The sequence below is a fragment of the Oryza brachyantha genome, chromosome 2, assembly GCF_000231095.2.
Source record: "Oryza brachyantha chromosome 2, ObraRS2, whole genome shotgun sequence".
NCBI classification, from domain to species: Eukaryota; Viridiplantae; Streptophyta; class Magnoliopsida; order Poales; family Poaceae; genus Oryza; species Oryza brachyantha.
Window position 1 is genome coordinate 15,455,067 of NC_023164.2, and position 25,959 is coordinate 15,481,025.

General features: G+C 38.8%; 2 protein-coding genes and 1 non-coding gene across 3 annotated transcripts; 1 reads left to right on the forward strand and 2 right to left on the reverse strand.

Moving 5' to 3' along the window:
- Positions 1 to 2,362: 2,362 nt before the first annotated feature.
- LOC102713325 (serine/threonine-protein kinase SAPK6) lies at positions 2,363 to 7,478 on the reverse strand. Its single transcript, XM_006647300.2, has 9 exons — positions 7,286 to 7,478; positions 7,096 to 7,170; positions 6,867 to 6,968; positions 6,668 to 6,721; positions 6,461 to 6,553; positions 5,991 to 6,083; positions 4,038 to 4,142; positions 3,550 to 3,648; positions 2,363 to 3,049 (listed from the first exon to the last, which is right to left on the reverse strand). Exons 1-9 carry the CDS (start codon positions 7,403 to 7,405, stop codon positions 2,675 to 2,677), a joined length of 1,116 nt encoding a protein of 371 aa, XP_006647363.1. The 5' UTR covers positions 7,406 to 7,478; the 3' UTR covers positions 2,363 to 2,674.
- Positions 7,479 to 14,078: 6,600 nt separating this feature from the next.
- Positions 14,079 to 18,706, reverse strand: LOC102717873 (MICAL-like protein 1). The gene is made up of 6 exons (XM_006648661.2): positions 18,565 to 18,706; positions 18,260 to 18,458; positions 18,068 to 18,154; positions 16,625 to 16,993; positions 16,323 to 16,476; positions 14,079 to 16,245 (listed from the first exon to the last, which is right to left on the reverse strand). Exons 1-6 carry the CDS (start codon positions 18,666 to 18,668, stop codon positions 14,990 to 14,992), a joined length of 2,169 nt encoding a protein of 722 aa, XP_006648724.2. The 5' UTR covers positions 18,669 to 18,706; the 3' UTR covers positions 14,079 to 14,989.
- Positions 18,707 to 19,604: 898 nt separating this feature from the next.
- TRNAQ-UUG lies at positions 19,605 to 19,676 on the forward strand. Its single transcript has one exon. It is a non-coding gene; the product is annotated as a tRNA-Gln (tRNA).
- Positions 19,677 to 25,959: the final 6,283 nt, after the last annotated feature.

Here is a 25,959-nt window from a genome sequence, read left to right on the forward strand (position 1 = left end):
TAAAAAAATCCTCATGAACATTAAGACAACGCAAACCATACTATCAAGCTCAAACTACGACGCGATTTCACCCTACGGGCCTAGGGCATGTGGGTGTCAAACTGGGCCCCAATTTTTTTTCTTCTTGAGAAAACAAACCACTACATGATACGAGAAAAGCTTCCAGATCCAGAAGGGATGACAACGTTAAGGCAAGCGAAGCGAAGGGAGGAAAAAAAGTGTGGGATAGAGAGGGATGAGAGATGCGCGCACGGGTGCTCACCGGCGACCTAGGGTGCGGCGGCGGAAGCGACGGGACTCCTGCCGGCGCCGGTGACTCGCGGGGTGGAGGTCGGGAGCTGCTGCGCGGCGCGGCGGGGCGGCGGGCGAGCTCGCGAGGGGAGACGTGGGGAGGGGAGGGCGAGGGGGACGGAGAGGAGGAGGAGAGAGGCAAAGCGAGCAACAGCTAGTGGAAATCGATCGATTTTTCTTTGGGAGCCCGGGGAGGCGATCCCACCGTCCGATCAGACGTCTACGGCTCGGATTCGTTGCTCGGAGGGAGATGGTGCCACGTGGCATCTTCTGCCCTCTGGGCTCGAATTTTTTTATCTTTCAAACTTTTTTAATAAATGATTTTATTAATACATTTCAAATATAAATATTTTCACCATATAAAATTTTTGATCATGTCACCAATACTACATGGCAAAACAACGCTATCACGCATAGTATTTGGCGTGACAGTCTTGCCACGCAGTTACACTGCATGGCAAAACAACATTGACAATCTGCCATGCTAGTATGGTTGGCGTGTCGCGTCAACCAACTTGTGTGACAGTATTTTCTTGACACTCTACCAACATTAATATGGTCAAAAGATTCGTACCGGTAAAAATACTTTTATTTGGGGGTTTAGTAATAGAATTATTTATTAAAAATGTTTTTTTAAAAAACTCTTTGGGCTCCTCCTAACTTCATTCCTCCAAACTTGAGTGTTTGCCACTTTTAATATGGTATTTGATCGATATGTTTATAATGCGTGGACTTATGACCTATATGCTATATATATACATATGATGATAAATATGTAAATGCAATACTACGTAATAACAGTGGCAAAAAATTGAATATCCCATAGTAAATCATGATACCCATGAGTGTCACGCACAGTGAATATGCCTTCCGTAGCATTTGAGTGAGGCTAGAGAATACGCCTTTGTCTATGTGTTTTTCCTATCGTGGTAATACTTTTGTTTATAACGTCCGCTTACTAACATCAAGTGGTATCATAATAAACACTTGCAAGTATTACATATTCGCTTCGTTTTATATTATAAGACTTTCTAGTCTTATCTAGATTCATATGTGTATGCTAATGAATATAGATACATATACAAAATATATACATTGATAAATAGATGAATATAGACAAACTTAAAAAGTCTTATAATATGAAACGAACGTAATACATGCATGAGATTTGATTATCGAGTTTTCATCTTTTTAAGCTGTGTTAGTAGGATCATGAAGATGTGTTGGGTGTTGTGTGCGCAATTGTCTGTACGTGTGTGCATATATGTTTTTTTATGTAAAAAGATGTCTAAAATTAGTTACACAAAATGAGCTCGTGGTCGTTCACACTCGACAATATAATACCCCCATGTATTTGAATCAAAATATTTACCCAAATATTTATCAAATAAAATTGACCACCATGTATTTGAATCAACATCTTTTCGAGGATAGCTAAATACCCCTCCAATTTTTTTATCTGATACCAGTGAATTTTGGATCCACATTTTACTATTTGTAGTATTCAAAAAAATTACATAATTATAAATTATTTTATTGTGATTCGATCTATTACTCAGACACTTTAAGAGCACGACCTATAATTTTGCGTATTGGCAAAAAAAAATTAAATAAGGCAAACAGTTAGATCTAAAAATCAACGGAGTGAAATAAAAAAACTCAGAGAGTAAATCCCAACATATGTGAATTGGGATTCGGATTGCACAGCAGTAAAACGCAAAAAGATAAATGGCAGTGCACCGTAGCAGATGGGAATCATGGTATGTATGCTACTATATCAAAACACTATAGACAAAATTATAATAAAATTACTGTGTTTCACTTAGCAAATCGCTGTCGCGGATGAATTTATAGCCCTCCATCTCGAAGCAAATGGATAAGATTGTTCCAATGTCACCGTACTGTTCATCCGGGGCTATTAACATTGAATGGAAGGTGATCCGATTCCATATGAATTGGCCTAGTAGTGCATATAAACTTCTCAGAGAATTAGTGCATTCTACTTTCAGTACACTATAGTCTCCCTCACCCAATTTGAGCGCACCATCTTAAGTATAGCAAACCCCCAAAATTACATCAAGAAACAAAAAGATTTATTCCACAAATTATATACAATCCTGCTAGCTTAACCATCCAACCATTACAATATTTGGTAATAATAATTTACAATGCTAACATATCACCAGAAAGAAAAAAACCAAAAGAGAACAAGACAGAAGAAAAATGAGGAGCCACTGCAACAACAGAAAGTTAAAGACAGGCTAAATAACGAGGGTGCAACATCTCATCACCCCCCACAGCTACAAGGTAACAAAACAAACATGCACAAAAAACATCCTTTCTTGCCGGCAAATCCTGGACCCCAAACATCTGATGATTCTGATCAGATCTTCTGCAGGTCGCAGCTGGCATGGGCTTGCTTCACCTGCTTGGTGTACTCATCGTCGTCCTCGCTCTCGCATCCCTCGCCTTCCTCCTCCCCAGGCTCATCCTCCCTGTCTCCCTCGTCCTCGGGGTTCTTGCCGTCCTCCTGCTCTTCCTCCTCGGCCCAGCCGAAACCGGCCACCGGAGTCGACGACGACGGAGGAGCTGCCTTGGCCTCTTCTACGAACGTCATGATCTCCTCGACGGTCTGGTCCGAGAAGGTAGGGGCGCTGGTGTCCTTCTTGTAGTACTTTGCTTGCACTGCTTCTGTGAGCTCTCGCGGCAAGTTCTTCAGGAACCAGGGGTGGTTCCTGATCTCCCTTATCGTTATTCTCTGCATGGTATGGGGGAAATGGAAATTATTATGTTTAAATAAGACAGTGGAACAGGGATTGAGGTTTGGAGGGCTACCTACAGCACTCCTAGTGCAGACCCAAGGATAATTTCTATCTGTATTTATTACTATGCCATATAAGCAATTTGATAATGCGACATGTTATTTATTGAAGGGGGAGACATAAAAATAAAGAAACTAGTTCTGGATTAAGACATAGTGTCTTTACGTAAAATAAGACTGCCTGTGAAAGAGACACGTGAATCATGTGATAACAAGATATAAAAGTTACATTATGGAAAATAGTTTCTTGACACGATATACTAAAATATAGAAACCAAGACAGTTTCTAGCATTGTGAGTGCCCTTAGACCGCGTTCGGCTCCCCACTACTAACCTTAGATACTCTCGTTTTTCATGCACACGCTTCCTAAACTGTTAAATGGTGTATTTCGTAACAAAGATTCGATAGGCTGAGTTGGCGAATTATTAGAGGGTACCTTTGAGGGATTTGCAACAAAGATTCGAGAGAGGAGCTGTCTGCAATCTTGGGATATATGGACATACTCCGGTATTTTGTATTGAATCGACATGATTCTCTGCAAAATAAAAAAGTCGGCGCAGTAGATTGGTACATTAGTGAGGCGTGTGAAGCAGGGATTTAGAGCATCCTAACAGATCATCTAAATTTAGTCATCCATATCTTCATTTGGATGATCATCTAAAACAGTTTCATCCTCTATATCTCTTTGTACTCCAGCAGATCATCCATATATGACATCTTCTATATTTCTTTGGAAGATGAAGAGAAAACATCTAAATATAGAGTTTCTCTCTCCAAATATGGATGACATCTAAAAATAAAGGATAAGATGGATGTTCTGCTAGAGCTCAATCATTACCTTTTATTCTCTATTTTTAGGATAGATGATGAGATAGATGAACTGTTGGGGATGCTCTTAGAGAGGCTAAGTTGGCGAATTATTACCCCAATTGTCTTTCTGAAGTTCTTGGGATCGTCAGGGTCCTCAAAAGGGTAAGCACCAACGAGCATCACGTAAAGAGTCACACCACAAGACCACACATCTGCCATCTGCAAAAATGAAATCATCAATCACACAATGCAAATAATAGTGTTACAATTTCAAGGAAGCATGTGCCTCAAACATCATAGGAAATTTGACTTGTCACCGAAAAAAAATAATTCAGAAGGCTAGTCTAGCCCATGATCATATGGGAAATAGATATAGTTTCACACCTTATGTGAAACAAGCAATAGTCAATTAGAAAATTGGTCACATGTGAACTTAGAATGCACACCACTAATAATGTCTATTTGAGTATAATATCCACTACAAAAATGTAAGAACGTCAATAACAGGTTAGTTACAACTTGGTGGCTTGAGAACACCAGGTAGACTAACTTAAAAAAATAGCGTAATCACGAATGTCATTATTTTTTAAAATCAAAACAGATAAAATATATTCAAAAGAAACATAAAATAAAGAGAAGAACACTATTTAAGGATGGTGAAGACGTGGAGTTCTGAAAGCACCCCCAAGAACATAGAACTTATGGGTTATGGTGAAGAGCTATGGACATTGGAGAATCGTAGAAACAACCATATCCTTTTTTAGAAAATGGATTAAAAACCCGGCCTTTATATCCAACAGGATGTACACAAACAACAACCATATACTCCTAACTGATTTCAATGTCACTTTAAAAAAAAAACAATCTCATTACAGATAGCCTCTATCAGCAGAGGCAACCAATTAAGGTATGAAATAAAGTGCAATAGGAATTGGTCAACTAGCATAAATATAAACCAGACAAACAGTAGATGAAGAAATGAAAACAAAGAGGATGAAGAGAAAAACAGTCCCAAGGGACAATAGCTGACCAACCAGATGTTCAGTCTAACATGGCTACATGAAAAGATCAGGTCTGAGGGCCCCTATTGTACACATCAACATGATGGAAATACGGTCCAGAAAAGGACATAAAGCATGATGAAATGGGAACACAATTCGATTCATAGATCATCACGCGCAAGGATTTCAAATCTTTTCGTGCTTTCTTTCTGTGCACCTCTGAAGAGATAACTACATTATTTTTTGGAACTCCACAAATTCTTCTAGGCAATATGAATCCCGCTTATTTGCTGGTCAAGGATTCACCACATAGCAAAGTGCACAACAATTCTGTATTAATATCACTGTCAAGTAGATCATTAAGAATGATAACAAGATCTCGACCAACAGAATCATGTGCTTTAATACATCAAATCTAACTTTCTTTTTGGATCATTACATCAATAACACCATGCAAGACAAGATTTCACCATGTAACCAGATCAAGGGAACAATTAAAGCAGGCAAACCCTATGGGGGTAAAGATCACAATCAAGCATGCTGTGATTACTAAAGAGAAAATGTCCCAGCGACACTGAGTGAATGTTGGGAACAATTTGGTAGGATCTCTCTCCCACCTCTACTTTGACAAAATTGTCAACCCAAATAATTGGAGCACTTGGAAGTTGGAACTTGGAAATTGGAATCACATACAGAGGTAAGGACAAGAAACATACTGGCGTATGGGGTCAGGCCCATTCCCTGTCTAATTGACCTCAGAACAAAATTCCAAGAATCTAAAACCATTGATTAGAGAGGTGCCCCATGAGACCATGGGCCTGGTCTAGAAGGCATATATGTCTGCCACTTTTGGGTTCACATACTAACTCCAGTGGTGCTTTCATGCACCCGGCCCTGGCATTCACATGAAAGTTCAGACTACGTTTGGGTTGGGGCCATAGAGATTGCAGCAAGCTAGCACAGGCATAGGTGACCCACACAAGGATTAAGCACACAGCCCCCACTGCCTAGGACCAAGCTGAAGTGACATATGCAAGCTTGGATGCACAAGATGACTGAGACTGACCTTGCCGTCATACTCCCGGCGAGAGAGCACCTCAGGGGCGATGTACGCCGGAGTCCCAACCGTCGACTTCGGCTTTGAGTGCAGCAATGATGACTGACGAGGAAACATCGCAAAAGAAACTGTATCAGTAAGTTGCAACCGACGATCGACCTAAATTAAGGAGCAATAAATATGCGATTTTTACTAGCTTAAATGCTCTTTTGCCATCAGTCCTATGTACGTGAAAGAATTAAGCGTTGTTGATAACATAATCCGATAAAGCTGTGAAAAAAAGGGCAAGTTTGATTCTCAATAGCGGCACGAGTTTAATAAGCACAATGAGGATAGCGACCCAAGTTTCGTGTCAAAATTTTTGTCCTCCCAGCATGCAAAGTTCAACAAGGAAGGCTTCTTTCCGTGTACCTTTCCACCGAAAACATGGTATGAAAGAACAACAACAAAAAAAATCTAATTTTTTTGGTTTTGGTTACCTTGGAGTAGCCAAAGTCGCAGATCTTGAGGCGCGGCGCCGGGTTGCCATCCAGCAGCGTGTTCTCCAGCTTCAAATCCCGGTGGCAAATTTGCTGCGAGATCAAAAAAACAAACACGTCATCATCACAGAATTTTTTTTTTGTAAAATTGCAACTGTTTATACTAGAGATTTTTTAAAAAATTAACGAAATTATTGATGCTCTCACCATGAAGTGGCAGTAGCTCACGCCGCAAATTAGTTGCTGGAAGAAATACCTCGCCTAGAACAGTACCAATCCACGTCCCAAATAAAAAAAACAATAATAATAAAGAAATTAGCAGCAAAAACCTCACGAAAATTTTTTTGGGGGAAAAGAAAGAGAAATACTCGGAACCGTCGTCTAATCCGAGGAGCGCGATAATCACCTCGTCCTCGCTGAATCTCCCGGCGCTGCAGATCCGGTCGAACAGCTCCCCGCCGGCGGCGTACTCCATCACGATCGCGAGGTGGGTAGGCGTGAGCAAGACCTATATCAATAATCGAACTGAAATTCAAAAAAATTCCCGCAGCAAGAGCCGCGAATTCGCCCCCCAAATCGACGAGAAGAAGAAGGATCACACGCCCCCAGGAAATGGCCGACGGATTCCGCCTCACCTCCTTGAACCGGATGATGTTGGGGTGGCGCAGCGAGCGGTGGTTTATGATCTCCCTCGCCACATTCTCGTCAATCTGCAGAGCACCCAACCAGCCAGACATGAAAAATCTCTTAGCAAAGGGAGCGAAACGGCGACGGCCAGGCACACACGCGCGCGCGCGCGCGAGAATCGGGGGGGCCCCGCCTCACCTTGAGCCCACGCGGGATGTACTTCATGGCGACGAGCTCCTTGGTCTCCTTGTCCCGCATCAGCCGCGCCACCCCGAAGTTGCCGGAGCCGATGTCCTTGAGCAGCTCGTACTTCTCCATGGCCCGATCGGCGGAGGAGGAGGAGGAGGAGATTGCTCTGGTGGGTTCTTGGAGGAGGTGGAGAGGAGAAGGGGGAGGGGAGGATAGCGCGAGCGAGGAGAGGAGAGGAGGGAGGGAATGGAAAGAGGATTCGAAGCTTAACAAGGAGGCTTCTTATTTATATATTTATTTATTTATTTATATTATTAGTAGTGTATTTAGCAGCTGTTTCTCTCTCTCCCTCCTGCTCTTGTGTGATTTCTTTCTCTTTCTCTTTGGGTGTGAGCGTGTGACTAGATTTTTGGGTGCGATTAATATTTTTATAAATAAAATTTCTGCGTATTATTATTGTATTATTAAATTAGTTTTTTAATTTAAATATTTATTTCATCATTTATACTGTTAAATAACTATAAAAATAATAAAAAATGACAATGTTCATCTTTCATCTTAAAAAAAGAACAAAGCCTGAGAATAAATTCTTATTTGATATAGATTTTGCATTGTTTAACTTCCTTACTAAGTATTGTCTTAGTCCTATACTATAAGAAATTTTAGCCCTGCATTAATAGTTACAATAAGAACGAGGCGGCACTAAACAATATATTTTGTTAAAAAGAATCATATAAAAGGCTCTCGTATGATCATCATAGAGCAAAATTTTAGCTGTATAGCAGTTAATTTGATCATTTATAACATAAAAATCAGATAATATCTAAAAATCTTACCAGGAAAGACAACACCTAGGCAGTGATTGGGATTTAGCTTATGGGGTTTTCTGTACTTGTTTAATCCAAGCCCTTGTGTTTAGATGTACAATTAACGAATTCCGTAGAAGTATGGGAATGGTATACTCCCTCGCGTGTAAGATGGTTGGAACCATCTTTGTCTCGATATAGATGTCGGCAATAATGATAACAGAGGGAAAAAAAAATCTCCTCTAGCACAATTTTTTTAAAAATAAACTAGCATGGGTTTGATTTGTTTGATGAATTGTGCTCAAGACATGAGCAAGCTTACAAATAACTAATTTGAATACCTCGTAACGATATTACCGCATCAACACTAAGTCACTAACTACACGTAAAAGTTACAATCATCTTTATTAATTCTGATGGGCTGTCGATAATAATACGATAACTTCTAAAATTCTAAGATGAAAACGCCATACCACTAAAAGACAGCAGTAAAAAAAATTCTCTACCTTTTCTAGTAGATAATACATAATACATAATTGAAATAAAACGGTTGATACAAAACGGGATAGCCGTTACGATTGGAAAAAACACACCGTACTGTTTTTCCCTACATATATTAGACTATTACACCTTCGATTAATCAACATGTTATAGCAATCTCTGCTCACATCTTTCTCATTACTCTACATGACTAAAAATCCCAGTCCATCCTTTTAAAAATACATTAATTTCTAGCATTCATATTTTGTTCCAAATACTTATGCCACATCATTTTGGAACAGAGCTATTCCACAGCATCTTCTATACTCCTATAAAAGTGATTTGCTTTGATAAAAAAAAGTATCTCGAGGTATACCTCGAGGTACTAAATTATTTTTGATCGTTGGATCTAACAGTGCATACAATGGTAAAAAATGATTTGGTACCTTGATGTACTGGTACCTCGAGATTTAGACCGGAGCAAAGCTTCTTATAAAAAAGAGTAGTGGTGGTGAAATCTGCCACTACCACCTACTCTCACTATAGTTTTATAATTTAATCCTCAAATTTTTTATATTAAAAACCTAATAAATATAGATTAATATGTACATATAAATTCAAATTAAGGTGACTATTTTATATAAGAAAAATTTGATAACACATTATAAAATCCGTAGCAAAGCATGGATACTTCACCAATCTCCAAAAAATTTACAGTATCACGCCATTTTTCATGCCCTCAAGCTGTTTTTCTGCAAAAATATATTTTTATCTCTTGTCCTTTCACTTCTCTTAGCCTTAGGAGAAAAATATGGATGCATTTGTATGCCTGATTATTCTAAGATTTTTTCTCAGATATTGTGCATACACATCCCAAATTACTAAATTATGTATTTTTTTATAAAAAAAATTACATAAAGGTTTATCATTTTACCTTTTTAAGTGATTTTTTAATTTTGTAGTAGTTAATTTCATCATTTATATTATTAAATAGTTAAAAAATAAAAAAACATTTTTCATCAACAAAATTAAGAAAGCAGCCTTTAGTGTTTGTCCGTACCCTAGTTACCAATTTAACATGAATATGGAAATTTCAAAGTTCCTATAAAGCAGGCCCAATAAATGGTGTGCACTAATGGGTTGATTGTTTGGCTTCTTTATAGGAAAAAAAACCAAAATGATATATTTACAAATAAAAAATAATTTATCAATAAAAATTTTATTTACATGTTTCTAGTGATCTAAGAGTCAAGACTTAAAAATAAATATGATGAAAACCCCAAAATATACTCTAAATTAAAAGTTGAAAATTTAAATTTTGACTTATAAGCATAATCAAAAGCAAAAAGATAATCAAAAGCAAAAAGATAGGGTGCAACTTTCTCATGACAGTGCTTTTGGTGAGTTCAATGGTACAAGACTCTGTCCACGGATGAATAGTTTTGTTTCACAGAATTGGAAGATAAAACTTTGAGAGAAGTGTATGTGTTAAAGCTCTCACAAGTCACAAGTAGTTAACAGTAAAGATGATTAAAGTTAGAGGTACCAAACTGTGTGGATCAGTTTCGAACACCCCGTTCGATCAAGAGGACCATGCCAATTTAAAAAATAACAATTACGAGCTATCAAATGTGTGACTTATAAATAATACTCCTTCCGTAATAATATATAATAACTTTCAGCATTCAAAAAATTCTCCATAAATTAGTGAGTTTTGCACTTACTTATTCATCTGAACATATCCCAACCATTATTTATTTTGTTTAACTTTCACCCTTAATGCTCATGTAAAACTCTAGAAGTGCTTATATTTTGGATCAGATCATCAGATAGAGCAGTTAATATTTTGTAGATCGTGTTGATTTTTTAAACACCATATTTATGTTGTCAACGAGATCAGGTCTTCTAAAAAGTTACATAAGCGATAAAAAAAGATTTCACTCCTAGACAACAGATAAGATATGACGGTTTCCAAATCGATCTAGAGTCTAATAAGATATGATTTTCCTGGCCAAATTGCACAAACCATAGAATCTTACTGAGATATATAGCTGATCAACGTGGTGTAAAAGGCACACCTAGTTTTGTACCATCTAATTACTTTGGAAATTATTATGGTATTATTACTATTGCATACTACATCCGTTTTATAATATAAGATATTTGATTTTTTAGTTACAAGGTTTAACCATTCGTCTTATTCAAAAAATTCAGTACAAATATAAAAAATAATAAATCATGCTTAAAGTTCTTTTGATAACAAAATAAGTTACAAGTAAAATAAATAATATTTCTATAATTTTTAAATAAGACGAATAGTCAAACGTTATAACTAAAAAATCAAACATCTTACGTTATAAAATAAAAAAGTCAAATGTCGCATTATAGAGACAGCATTAATAAGGCGAGTCTTAATTAAGATGCCACGTTGCATGGGGGCGCGCCATGTGGGATCGAGGGGGCGACTGGGTCATGAGCGTGTGATTATTATCATGTACGATGTGTACATGTGTCAGCCACACGTCACTTGTTTGACTTGTTTGAGGCCGGTGTTTATGGTCTCTCCCCTGTCGAGAAGAAACACACGGTAAACCGTTGTTCCGGATCCGTGGTAAGGTTTCGCTGAACTTTGTTGGGCTGTCAGTCACACCCTATAAGGTTAGATAAATTTGATGTAAAAAGTAAGGGGATTGTTCGGTGTTCCACGTAAAAAATCAAACGACATATCTACGAACAAAAAATAATTTATAAATAAAAGTTATATATATATTCTTGGTGATCAAAATGCTAAGGCTAGAAATAAATTTCGGTGAAAACAAACCTAAAATTAACTCCAGCTTTAAGAATAAAAATTTAAATTCTGGTAATTTAAAGAGCACTTGTAGCTTTAAAATTTTCTATATCACTAAGAGTTAACTTAGAGTCAATTTGTATAATAGTTATACACAAACATATATTACATCATTAATATATGATTCATCTCTCATAAATATATATATTCTTGGAGCATGTGCTATAACTGGTCGTAAATCTTTAGTCTTTTTTTCTCTCTCCTCTACGTAAACCTAAATATTATATGACAATTTTTAAAGCCCTATCACTTATTGTACTCGCTCTAAACATAAGTATATATGAAAATATTAATAGACGTGGGAAGTTTCAGTTCTAATTAATGTACTCACGTGCCAATAACATCAACAATGTGACAAGATTTTTCATCTGCTTGCTAAGTTGAGCAAGAATTTGATCAACTAACCTTAGATAATTGGTGTAACTTATGGTACGTTTGGTTAGCGGTCAAGGTGAGGATGAGATATGACCAACCATATTTTTAGAAATACGGTAATCCAGTTTTATGTTTGATTCGATAGATGGGATGATCCAATTTGTTTGGTTGGATGGATGGGTATGGATGACATGAGCATATTGAATTACTAATAAATAATAATATAAATTAATCATCATAGATCTTATTGTAATTAGTATAAATAAACAACAAAATATAGTTATGGCCACTAGTTAACACTAATTTAAACTAGGTAACTACTAAATAATAACAAAATAGTCTAATTATCACTAAATAATCGCTAATGTTCAATGCTAGTAAAGGTCGATGAGCTCATCTAGCCAAATTGGCCGGATACACTCACCTAGCAACTTCATGGAATATTTTCTTCCTAGGTCGTCTTATCCAGCTCCATCCACGAACCAAACGTATAAAAAAAACTAAATGGTCATCTCTCATCCAAGGACGTACAGTCAACCAAACACACCCTTATATTGCAGTTTTTGTCGACTATGTTACGTAGTCGATTACAAATTACTATCTCCATCCCAAAATACATGTTTCTCTAGAGTTCAAAATTCATCCCAAAGTACTTCTTATCCAAAATACTTGTCACATTAATCACCTATCATTCAAATTTCTTCTCATTATACCCCTAACGACTCACTCGCTCATAACCATACAATACTTAATAATGGATATTATAGTCTATTCTTCCAAAATATTAATATGTGCTAAATATTCTAAAAAGTTAAGAGTTATAATATGTGTAAAATAGAATTAGAGTTGGGCTCTATGGACAATCTCCTAATTCCTAAATAGTGTGGCACAACGGTTATAACCAGTGGCGAACCTACGTGCAGCTTCCCGGGGTCTGAGGACTCCGCGTAAATTATCCAATTCTTACTAATTTATATCATATTAATTAGTGTACAAGTATAAAAATTAGATAATTATTACGTATTGGACCTTCAATAATTTCTGTTCTGGGTTCGTCGCTGGTTATAACCGTATGGCAATTGTACCTTAGGTGTACATTAGTGGTGTACCCTGTCAAAGTTGTGAGTACTAGGATAAACTGTAATACGATGGATCAAGTAGGAGCACTTGTAATCAGTACTTCGAGGAGGTAGTCTTTGGCTGAATCTCATTAAGAACTATCACGTCTTTATGTCATCATCAATTTGGCTCTTTGGTCTTTTACCATCATCACCAACTTATCAAATTTAACCTAAAAGTTTTTTTTTTAAACGGAAGGAATGCTCATAAAATTTCGTACTTTTTTGGGGGGCTGGATTGACCTAAAGCTGAAAGATGTGCCAAGTGCCTTTTAGCTGAGAGGACAAGAGTTACAGTAAATTAACACTTAAGTAGTCATGCAGGAGTCGTACTCCTCTGTCCCAAAATAAATCAATTTTTTATTTTTTTTACCAAATAATGTTTGACTATTCGTCTTATTAAAAAAATTTACAATTTACAATTTTGCTTTTATTAGATGATAAATGATGAATAGTACTTTACGTGTGATTAATTTTTTTTTAATTTTTTAAATAAGACGAATGGTCAAACGTTGAACATGAAAACCAAAAGGTTACCTTATTTTGGGACTAGGTTTTATGATCACATTCGATGTATGATGACAATTATTTTACATTTCAGAGGGAGATAAACCATTATTCCATGGACACCTTATAAAATTCTCACAAAATCTTTTCCAGCACTCGTTAATGGTACCCTCTAACCATGTTAGTATATGCCCTACGGAAAGCGAATAATTTTTCTGCAAAGAATTTTGGCCAAAAAGAATCGTACAAATCAATGCGTAGGATTCTTTTTAATTGAGCCAACTGTTGCCAATTGCAAAAAGTGCTGTGCAAAAGCTTCATACGACGAACACCCAAAAGTGTAGTCATAGTGGAACAATTTTATTTGACGACCAAAAGAGTCAAACCTGCTGTGCTGCTTTACTGCTCGATTTGAGATCCTCTCTGCAGTCAAATACACCGTACAGTTGTCACTGACATACTAGCCTCGCAAATCTCTAAGCCTAGATGTCATAGTTCAGTTAACTGCAATCCTGATCCTACTAAATTCTCGATGGTCTTCGTTAAGCTGATATTGGAAAAACTTTTATGGTCATTTTATTCCTAAAATTTAGTTTGTCTCATTTCTGTCATTATAGTAATAAAGTCACCGCTAAATATAAATCCATGAACATGGAAAATTCCTCAACGTTTTCGACCATTTGCATATAAAAAGTAAAATTGGTACCACCTGCTTGTTTGCGGTTTATACAATCCAAAACAAATTTAAAGAATGACAAAATAATACTTCTCAAAATAGATTTCTAGCAAGAGTTCAAGATCAGCTTCGAATAACCAGCGTGTTTGGTCCACCGCCAACGGCAAATAAGGATCAAAGCGAGCGACCTGACAAGACACGAGTGACCACAATGTCAACTGCCGCGATACACGTGGTCACCGATGATCATCCAGGCTGCACCAAACAAAGAGGTCTCTTCCATCCACCGATCTGACTTGATTGTGCGGTAGAAGTTGACACATCAACCAAACCACGCAGTTATCATCAATCGCAGTACGTATCACAGTCCAAACCTCGTCGCATGCATGCAGCAGCATGGAAAAAATCTCGAGGCAGAAGCAATGCATTCCAGATTATTCATCCCATGCTTGTGTAAGCCATCAAGCCGATAGAGACATCTTGCATCATGGTTGTTGCCATCTTCAGAGTTTGAAAGGTGGCACAATCAGTGTCAGATGTTCCAAACAGGGGAAATATTTTTTCCCAGTTTCTGAGGGTATAGTTTCTGAAGATTTGGCCAATCAACCAAATTACTCTCAAACACAGGCAGACGCAGGAGGCTGTACAGGAAGGTGGCATGATGTAATCTCAGGCCGCCAGCATAACAAATAGCATCAGTCTAAACTGTCCACGACATCACAGAGATGGCAAAGCGATTTATCCAACCTAACCTAATGTTTCACTGGAGCTTTGGTTCAGAAAGGAATTGAACAATAATGGAAGTGATGCAAAGAATAGAAGATTTCTACGCAGCCCTATTTACATTTCAAAGTAGGCGGGCAAGAGTCCTAGCGTGCTAATAGCAACACACTTACCATGTTAGGCTGGCTTCCGGCTGGCTGGTAGATTCACCTTGCTAGCCCCGTTCACCGCTGTGTTGGCACGGTTGCTGGCTGGTGTTACGGTGCCAGGCGCCACATTCTTGGCCATTAATAAGTTGCCTTTTGAGCTCGTGCTTTGCTGCTTCTGGACAGTATTTTGGGAGCCAGGGGTAGCAGGAGCAGGTGCCTTCCCTCCTGATCTATTCAGCACACCAACATTGCCTGCGCCAACACCACCGCTAGACACCCCACCCTGTGGACTTGGAGTTCTTGTCTTCTTTGCAGCTGCTGGAGCTCCAGCAAATATAGGGTTGCTTTTGCCAGCTGCAGGCAGCACCTTCAGCTGTTTTTTCTGACTGCCAGCAACACCTTGAGCTTCTGGAGCAATTTTGACAGTCTTACCCTTATCCACTTTGTCCTTATTTAAGCATCCCTGGGCCACAAAACGATCAAATTCTATCATGTCTGCGTCCTTAGGGTCTATGGCCTCCTCAATCTTTGGATCTTCAACATCTTCCTGCTTCACATCTTCAGGGAACAAGTCCTCCATTGTGACGACAAAATAATTAGAGTTGTCATCTATTTCCATTTTGTCAGAAGATACAGACACAGGTGTGGTGTTCAATGTTTTCTTAGCTTCCAACAAATGCACTCCAGCGGATTGTCCCAGAGGATTAACCCCAGCAACTTCTGAAACACTGCGAACTTGCTCGGTTGCATGTGCAGTCAAAACTGGAGATGGGCCACCAGTACTTTGTAGTTCTAGGTGTTGATCACTGCCAAGCTGTGTCCCAGGTTCACCAGCCGCAGTAGGTGTTTTAGATCCCGTAGAATATTTTGAAGATCCTGTTCCTCGAGACCTTATGTGCACAGCTTTTGTGGACTGTGCAGCTTTTAGAAAATTGGTGGCAACACTTGGTGTGGCGATTCGCCCACCAGCAGCAAGAGCAACCTCTTGCAATGACAAAGGGCCGTTCATAGGACTTGATTGGGCAATTTGCTTCTTAGAATTATTTCGTGACTTGTTCGAAGCATTTGACACTTTTGGAGGTGGAGGTGCAGATTGTACAGGTGCTTGTTGCAACTGAGATGGTGGCAACTGCACTGGTTGAACTGGCACAGGCACCGGAACAACAGGCACTGGCACTGGCACCGGAACAGGCACCGACGATGGTAAAGGGGCTGTAACAGGTTTCACCTCAGGAGCTGCGGTAGTAACCATTGGAGTGTTAGGTTGCAGACCTCCTGCATGCACTGTGCATAAAAGCACAAAACAAAAGTCAGTAAACACCATCCTAAAGACCACATGAACAAAATTCAAGTTGTGATACCTGGTTTTGGTGTATTTGATCTTCCCATAGGCATTATAACGGCCATAGTAAATGCCTTTTGTGCTGCCTTCAGTTCCTCCGAGCTAGTTGTAATGGCTATTTTAGGGTTAGCAGGCTTGGTTGATCCCTGACGCCTGCAAGTCAATGCCCATCTCTGAAAAGAATGATATACATTATCTTACTAGACTACACGAGAAAAATGGGAAAAAATCAGTCACGGTTATCACCATGATAACACCTGCCAGATGCATGAAAGAGAGCAAAAGATAGAACAATGAATGCAATTGACAAGGTAATCTTACCTGTTGAAGTTGAAAGTGTGTTCTTGTACTATCAAATTTGTATTCATTCAGAATATCCAGCCATTTTCCTTCACCATACTTATGTACACCTGCTGCTAGTTCCGCATCCTCCTCTTTGGACCATGGTTTAGGCTTCTTTTTCTTTTTGGCGTGTCCATTCGGATCCAGCAGATCAGGAGATGACCCTGCATTGGAGGGCTGCTTTGAGCTGGAAACTGGACCTGTATCATTTGTTAGACGATGACTGGTCACAAGCTGTTTATCAGATGGAACACGCACTATCTTTTCATTTGGAGTGTTCAGTGCAGCAGCTTCTGAGTTGACACGTTGACCAGATGCTTGTTCACGCAAAGATCCAGAGATTATAGCCTGAAATTGCATGACAGGATCAGGTTCCATTGTACATAATACAGGACTCAAAATAAAGTAACACGCAAAATTCCTGAAAAAACTAGAAGATATGTGGTTTCGAGCATCACATTTCCACACAAAACAATCTTTTTCATAAACTAAAATTGACTACCCTTTTGTCTTTCTACACACTATTTAATTTTCCATGCATAACTACATGATAATTCAAGACTGAAAATTGCCAAAGGCAAGCACTCTAAGTGCACCAGTAAACACTTTTAACTTGTAGAGGGTAGGTGGTTTCGAGCATCACATTTCCACACAAAACAATCTTTTCATCAACTAAAATTGACTACCCTTTTGACTTTCCACACACTATTTAATTTCCCATGCATAACTACATGATAATTCAAGACTGAAAAACTGCCAAAGGCAAGCACTCTAAGTGCACCAGTAAACACTTTTAACTTGTAAATTATTAGATGGTAGGCAAGGGCACACACTGCAAAATAAACTTTTTTCCCATGCACTTTTGCATCCGTAAAGCAAAAGACTTTTTATTGGCCTTTTTGTAGTGAAAAACACATAGAGCTCTATCTTCCAGTTGAGATAAAGCACCAATCAAGCTAGAACATTGCCAGTATTGAGCATCAATTATTTTGACAGTTATACATATTATATCTGTCTGAAACTTCATATACACACCAGCATAACTACTCAGTTATTCAACAATATCATATATTAGCATCAAACTGTGCCTGAGGAAGCAAAGATATTAGAAATAGTATATATCTTCGATTAGATACTGAACAAGTCATAAAATAGGAGATAATGAACATAATAGAATAATGTGTGCAGCAACTACCTCGTATGAACCCAAAAAGGCAAACACAAGAACTAAGTAGAACAGGATGTGGTTTTGCAGGTCTCCCAGTTAAATTGGCAGGTCACTACATGATCACCAAAAAAAAATGCGGGGCGGGGGAAATTAACCAGTTCTAGCATCTTAGACTCAAAAGGAGCATCGACTACATGAAAGTATACCCTTCGATTGTACAAGGTACGGTCTTTCCAACAAAAGAAAAGTGATACCTTGGCGAACGCTGTAGCCTCAGCTAATGCCTCATTACCCGGAGCAGGAACAAACTCAATCTCACACTCTAGATCACTCTCATCGTCCTGCAATTTGAAAACGATTTGAAAACGAAACCCCCTTCAGGGTAACAATTCCAAACCAAAAAAGGGGGGGAGAAGATAAAAATCTGGGTGTTTGTGAGCGCGAACCAGGGGCTGGGCGCCGGGGACGAGGGTGTCGACGAGGCCGTGGCCGTAGGCGAAGTGCCGCCACAGCATCTGGTACTCGCGCGGGGAGGTGATCCCCGTGCTCGTCTTCCGCACCAGCGCCCTCCAGTCGATCGCCTTCCCCGCCTGCACGTGCTTCCCAACCTCCTGCAGCATCGTCAGGATCGTCGCCGGCTGGTACCTGGGGGGAGGGGAGAAGGCTTCAGGCAGCGTCGCCGCAAAAACCCTAGAGGGCGACCCGTCGCGAGGGGAACCGAAATAGAGAAGGGGGAGGGGGAGGGGGGGACCTGTGGATGAGGAGGTAGGTGTCGTCCTCGGAGAAACTGCGGGTCCGCTTCCCCGCCCCGCCGGCGGCGCTCGCCGGCGCTTGGCCGGGGAACTCCTTTTTCATCTCGTTTTCTGTTATTTTTTTCCCCTTCTTTTCGATTAGTTTTGTTGAGAGCGACGAGACGACGGGGTATAGTGCATCGTCACGGACTAACGGGCGAGGAAGCGGCGCTGATGGGCTTTCCATTCCACAGGGGTAATCCAGCCCAAAATCTCTAGGCCCAGATAACTTATGGTATCTTACTGTAAGCCACACCCCAGTTTTGTTCTGAAGACCTTTTTAGTAGGAAAAATACATTCTGTATCACCCCGACTTTAGACTCATTCTATGGATTGTCGCTAACTTTTGTTTAGTTTTACAACATACCATCGACTTTTGCTTAATTTCTACGAATTTATCATCGCCGTCCAGTTATCCTTCGTTAGCATTATTTTTTTTTATAATGACCGAAATACCCTTGGATCGAAAGCTTCCAAAATTTAGAGAAAAATCCGAAATATCAAATTGTAACTTTTTGACCAAAGTTTACATGTTTTACGATATAATGTTTACATTATTAAATTTCAGAATATTTGAAAATTTTTATACTAGAGGTATTTTGGTCATTTTAACATAAAAATAAACACTAGTAACGAAGCTTAACTCGACGGTGATGGTAATCTATATAGGTTAAGCAAAAGACGATGGTATATTATTGTTGATAAAACATGAAACAGGAAAAAAGTCAGTGGTAGATTCCCTCTTTCTGGTAAAACAAGACGGAAACAAAAATCAGCATTTGCATTCCTCATGGAAAGTCAATACGGGGTAATGACGAATTGACGATTAACGAAAAAGCTTGGACGCATTAAAGAAAGTAACGATGGTGGCCACCTATCTTATTTTCTTTATCAATTACCCTATATTCCTGAGTGTTTTAAAAATAATCTTTCTATACGGTTGATGTGTACTTTGCTAGTATATTATAAAAATCTAAAAAACGATTTTTGCACTATAAATGGTTCCATAGTGTAGTGGTTAGCACTCCAGACTTTGAATCTGGCGACCTGGGTTCGAATCCCGGTGGGACCTTTTTTTCCCTCTCTTTTTTGGGTTACATGCCTAACTGGTTTGTGATTACAAGTTCAGCAACTCCGGATTATTCTTTGCAAACTCCAAATTACACATTTGCAGACTACCAGTACTGCAAGTCTGCAATTGCCACTCTATGCAATGTCTAAGTTGTTATTACCACTGGTAAATGCTGTCACTGACTGACTGGCTGCTTCTTCTGTCAACAGAGGAACATCTCCAAAATAATCTCTCCTGGATCATCATTCTTCTTGCCATGTCTCATTTATTGCTCAAGACAGTTATCAGTTAACAGTCACTAAGCCATGTAATTATGAGCATGACAGGGATGCATCCACCCACATTGCAGTTTCCCCATTTTCCATTCAGGTGCGTTGACATGGACGTTCTGCTATGTTACTATTTCGCTAACATAGTAGCTACCATGATGATGTGGCTGCTCCTTTTTTTAAAAAAAAATTCTTAAGATAATGCTCAAGAAGCTTTAATTTTAGACATATTAGTTCAAGTAGAGTCTCCTCCGGTATCATTCTGTCTGAGTTCTTCACTTCTTTTTTTTAGGGAATACCCAAAAGGCTTGCGTATCATTGCATTGGTAGAAAAAAGTATGTGTTCTTCACTTTACTGACTGAACTTCTTAACCACATTGTACCTTAACTGGATTCTGTTACCAATCTCATGGCACTTAGCCACTTAACGTACTTCAGACATTAGTATTCTGAAGATATCACTAAGGCATTATATAATGTATTGTTTGCCCATGCTTGTTACTTGTCATGCTCTACATTGACTAGATATCAAACTGTGTTTAGTTTGGGATAGCTTCATCTGTAAGCAGTGGACCAACTCACTGTATCTAGTGTAATCATGTCTCCCAGAAAAAAAAAATGAATTCATGGCTACGAATCTGAAGAATTTGTTCTTTCTAGAAGGAAGGGAGTATGTTTCAATATACTTGGAAAGTATGTATCATTTCATCCAAGATAACTATTGAGGTTAAGCTGCATTAAGTTGGGCAACACATCGCTGATCACAGCGTAATCAATAGTGTCCTAGCTTCTAGTAGTAAAAAAAAGCAAGATTTTTTTCCCATTCGTTTCAGATTTTATGGCATGGTAAATGACATGTTTTCAGATTTTATGGCATGATAAATGACGTCTTCCCCTATGTTGTTAGATTATTTTTCACAATTTATTCCCTATGTTGTTAGATTATTTTTCACAATTTATTATGGGCATTTGCAAAATCATTTCGTAGATATTCATTCACTTTATTACTTCTCTCTTTCTTCCTTGGTAGACTATCCACATCCGCTTTTCTTTTTGCTGAATGTCTTCTCCAGATTCACAAACATGTACAAATGCATTCGAGCATTTGATCGAATCGAACACTGATCTCTGAAGGAGTAGCGTGTGATCAACACATGATTATATTTTCTCTAACACCTCCTGTAGCAGCTGTTCAGTCATCTGCTCCGTTATTATTATTACTAACCAAACCTGTAACACATGATTATATTGTTTGTTCCAACGTGCTTGCGTGATGAATGATAACACTATAACTCATGTGCCTTAAACTGCATCTAGTCCTGGCAAAACGTCCAAAGATAACACGAATGAATCGCTTAGAGTTGGCACCTGAAGACAATCTGATTCGTCCTATGTAAATGTGCAGTATCTCACTACCTCTTGTCATGTACCCATTGTATTTTGCATATCATCGCCTGATGTTGTCCTGCTAGCTACCTGACCTAACAACTAGTAAACAACAACGCCACAAGGAATCAATGGATTGACGCTTCTGAATTTTTCTGCTCATGCGCAATGGCCCAGTGCACTCACCTGATGACCTGCTCAAGTGCTCATTATTCCAAGGCCAGTGCAACTAGAGTACAGATGATTCGTGTCAATCTTCAGACAGCAAGTATGTTGCCTAATTGTTTAGGGTTTCTCTACCGTCCTTAAAAAGTATCTTGAGGTATTAAAAGTTTTAATATAAAATTTTGGTAACTTAAGTTACATTGTATCTGAAGTTACTAAATTTTTCACACTGAAAAATGATGGTAAAAAAGCTCTATTGTTTATACTGCATTCCTGTTTATTACATAATCGCTTAAAGACCAAAACATGTTCAGGGCATTTTTTCAGAAGATAGTATAGATATTGTCAATGAATGCTTAACATGTTCAGGGCATTACTAAGATTTCATTATGAAAGGCAGCTTTCGGAGTGCACACGCTTTATGGAGCAATATGTACACCGGTGCCCCCACAATTAGCCGGACCACTGCTTTTTTTTGCTTTGCTTAATGATACTGCATTTGGCCTGCTAATCTGACGGCGACCTGTTTTTCAGGTTCTCACAGCTGCAAGCTAGATAATAAAACTGGAAGATTTCCTTTGAATAAAATGAAACTGGAGAATCAGTAACATTTATTTATTTACCGGAGTAATTCATGATGAATTTCTGCCCCCATGTTTGCCGTTTGCGTCATATGAAAAATGTGTTTCTTTAGATAAAGAAGTGAAAATTGGTTAAACTGCAATATTCACAGGCCACCTAATTTCAACAAGATTAGGTCCACCTGATGCGTACTTTATCGTATTATTATTGTGCCTGAACATAATACGCTGTAAAGAACCGTCAGCTCATAGTTCAGGCTTCAGAGCATGGATTTCTTTTCTGAACAATTTTGTCTGATACAAGTACACTTTGTCAAGAACACTGTATTTTTACGATCCGTGATGTCAGCTAAAATCTTTATGACCCAACACTCGAAGTAAAACTTTGGATTCCAGAGAAGAAAGGAAAACAAACTGAAGAGTAGTTCATAACCAAATAACCTATGTAGGTCAGCATGTGCCACATGGCCCTTGGACAATGGCGCGATGAATTAGGGTGAAAGTGAAAGAAGAATTATTGATTTTCCACGAACTTACCGGTTTGCAAGACCATGCCAGATGCTACAAAACACAGATTATCCTGCATTCAATATTCAGAAAACTCCTCTCAGCTAGGTTAAGCATTCTGTCATCTTCCTGCTGTCTGCTTGCAAGCTGAAAACGCTGTCCTGGCTAGCTGGTACTAAATAACAATTAACACTATGAATACTGCATGACAAATCATGAGCTAAATTAACCCAGGAGAATTTTTTATGGCATATATTACCATCTATCTACGTCGCCTGAAGCCCTGAACAGAACAAATCATACTCTGCCCTAGCTATCAGTAGCCTGATAAACGATAATTAACGCCATGAAAAGGCAGCATTGTATGACAAATGAATGATGAACTAATTACTAACCATGAGAGAATTAATTAAGCTATCTATCTATCTATCTATTTACTGCCTCCGTTTCCTAATGTAAAATGTTTGACTTTTTAGGTTATAATGTTTAACCATTTGTATTATTCAAAAAAATAATATAAATATAAAATATAACAAGTCGTGCGTAAAGTTCTTTTGATAATAAAGTAAATTACAAGTAAAATAAATGATATTTTCATAACTTTTTAAATAAGACAAATGATTAAATGTTACGAGTAAAAAAATCAAACGAAACGGAGGAGTATCTATCCACATCGTCTGTTGCGCATGCAGACGCGAGCAGAGGTTGCGTACACTGGGATGCTCATGCAGATGCAGGTTGAAGAGGATGATAGCCCAAGGACAATCAATTCAGGCGCCTTGCTACTAGCTTTTGTGTCTCTGACAGATAGCAGCTCGGCTCGCTTCGCTTTTTTCTGGGTGTTTTGCTCTCCGATGCTTTTGCTTTGCTTCTCTCCTCGCCAAGTCAGTGGTGAACCTGATGGCGAAATGGGTCTCGTGTTTTCGCATTCGATGCGTTCGTCCATAGCAGTAGCTTCTTGTCTGAAGAAATCGGGAAAGAAACAGTGAGATCTTTCGGCGTATTATCTCCGTTCCATAATAACTTTATTTTTCGATTTCTATGACCAAAGTTTGATTATTCGTCTTTTTTAAAAAATTATAAAAAACTTAAAAAATTAGTCACGTATAAAATATTATTCATGTCTTATCTTCTACTAAATAAAATTATTAATCGCAAAAAAATTTTAAATAAGACGAAGAGTCAAAATATTATATCTAAAAACTGAAAAATAAAATTATTATGGGACGGAGGTAGTAAAGAAAAATCTATCATTCTTTTCTTACTTTTTTCTTTTACCGTTAACTCTTCGGTTTCTTTTTAGCGTAGTTTGTAATTTACCACCTGAGTAAGTCTGTAGAGAACCAAGATTGCATTTTTTTTTTCTGGGAAATGGATGAATCATGGGATGCATATGCTGATATGCAGAACCCAGTTGCATTATTCCAAATGGGAAGTTTCAGTCCAAAGCTACTGAAGATAACTGAAGTCTCAAGACAGAGAAAAGCACACCATGCAGTGTAAAAAAGGCAGCACCACTCATTGGATCATTCTGCCAAGATCAGTGGAGCATCACATCCAACTATACATGATGCAACCATATATGCAAGTGATCTACTACACTTGACAAATAATTTGTTAATTAAGTAGAGCAGGGAGGTAACAGTCCCTTGCATCTTCTGCAACCAATTCTTTAATCAACCCCAAGAAAAAAACAGGATGATCAACAGCCGCATTATCTCAGTAGAGATTTGCTCCGGTCTAATAAAAAATACCTCGAGGCACCGGTAACTCACGGTATCAAATTATTTATTATCGTTAGATCTAACCATGTCCATACTGCTCAGCTAGATCCAATGGTGGGAAATGATTTAGTACCGTGAGGTAATACCGTAGTGAGAAACGATTTAGTACCATGAGATACCGGTACCGGTACCACGAGGTATTTTTTGTTGGATCGGAGCAAATCTTATATAACAAAGATGGGACTAAACGGCTGCAACCGTCGCAATCTCGTGTACACGTGTGCCCAAAGATAATCCGAGAGAGAGCTTACTGTCTGTCCATGCAAAAGGCTCGAGGAAAATGCAGATGCAGGACGTATCACCAGCCAATTAACCACCCTCCAGTTGCAGCGTTGAAAGATAATTTAAGGTTCAAATTGTAGATGTACTGATGCTGCTGCTGCTAACGTACCTTGTGTTACCAGCCTCGCTTTGTGCTTTGTTCGTTCAGAGAACCTGTGTCAGTTTGACGCTTTTTTCTACTTTTGTGCGAGCGTGAAAAAAATAAGTGCAGCAAAATAGCAAATGGTAGGGCTAAAGTGTATTAATCCGGCGCTCCGGATTTCAAAATGTGGTATGAGTGCACAAGTGGACTACTAATCCTGTCGTAAAATGCACTTCTAAACCACTTGACACAAGAATTTTTGAACCACTTATCTTAAACTCTCCATTAGGACTTGGCTCTAAATTAGTGGCATGAAACAATATGTTTCATCAAATCGCTAATATAGAGCCAATACAGAATCCAGATATGATTCGTTGGAGTCACACCCTTATGGTAGATTCTCTGTGAAATCTCATTATTTTGGCTCGTGTCCATAGTGGTGCCCCAGAGCATCTCTATCTTTATTTTAATGATCATCTAAACTAGTTTCATCCTTCATATCTCTATGTAGGCCTGGACACAAAAAGACCGAGGCCGAGAGGCCGAACCGAAAAGACCGAGACCGAGACCGAGAAATTCGGTCCCGGTCTCAGGTGGAGGAGGTGAAAGACCGGTAAATTCGGTCCGATCTTCGGGTATAGGGCTCGGGTACCCCAAATACCCGAAAAGACCGAATTTATCTTGTTTTAGTGTACTGTCTCCTTGTCCTTGGTTAAACTATGGTTGAATTTGTGATTGTACTTTGGTATCTGTGACTTGAGACTCTATTATGTACTTCTATGAATTAGTTAACTATGAATTGTGTTGTGGAATATGGAACTATGCAATAAAATTTCCTATGATTTTTGAACTTCACTGAAATTTCGAGCACTTCGGTCAGGATCGAGACCGAGACCGAACAAGACCGAGACCGAATTCCTCAGTCTTGTGTTTTTTTTAAGACCGACCGGGCCCGAGTTCTGAAAGACCGAATTTTCTCTGGAGACCGAAGACCGAGACTGAGACCGAACCGAAGACCGAATGCCCAGGCCTATCTCTATGTACTCCACTAGATCATCCATATATGACATCCTCTATATCTTTTTAGAGGATGGAGAGAGATCATCTAAATATGAAGGTTCTCTCCTAATATGGATGATAACTAAAAATAGATGGTAGGATAGCCGTTCTGTTGGAGCTCAATTTGTAGTCTTCATCCTCTATTTTTAGGATAGAGGATGTGATAGA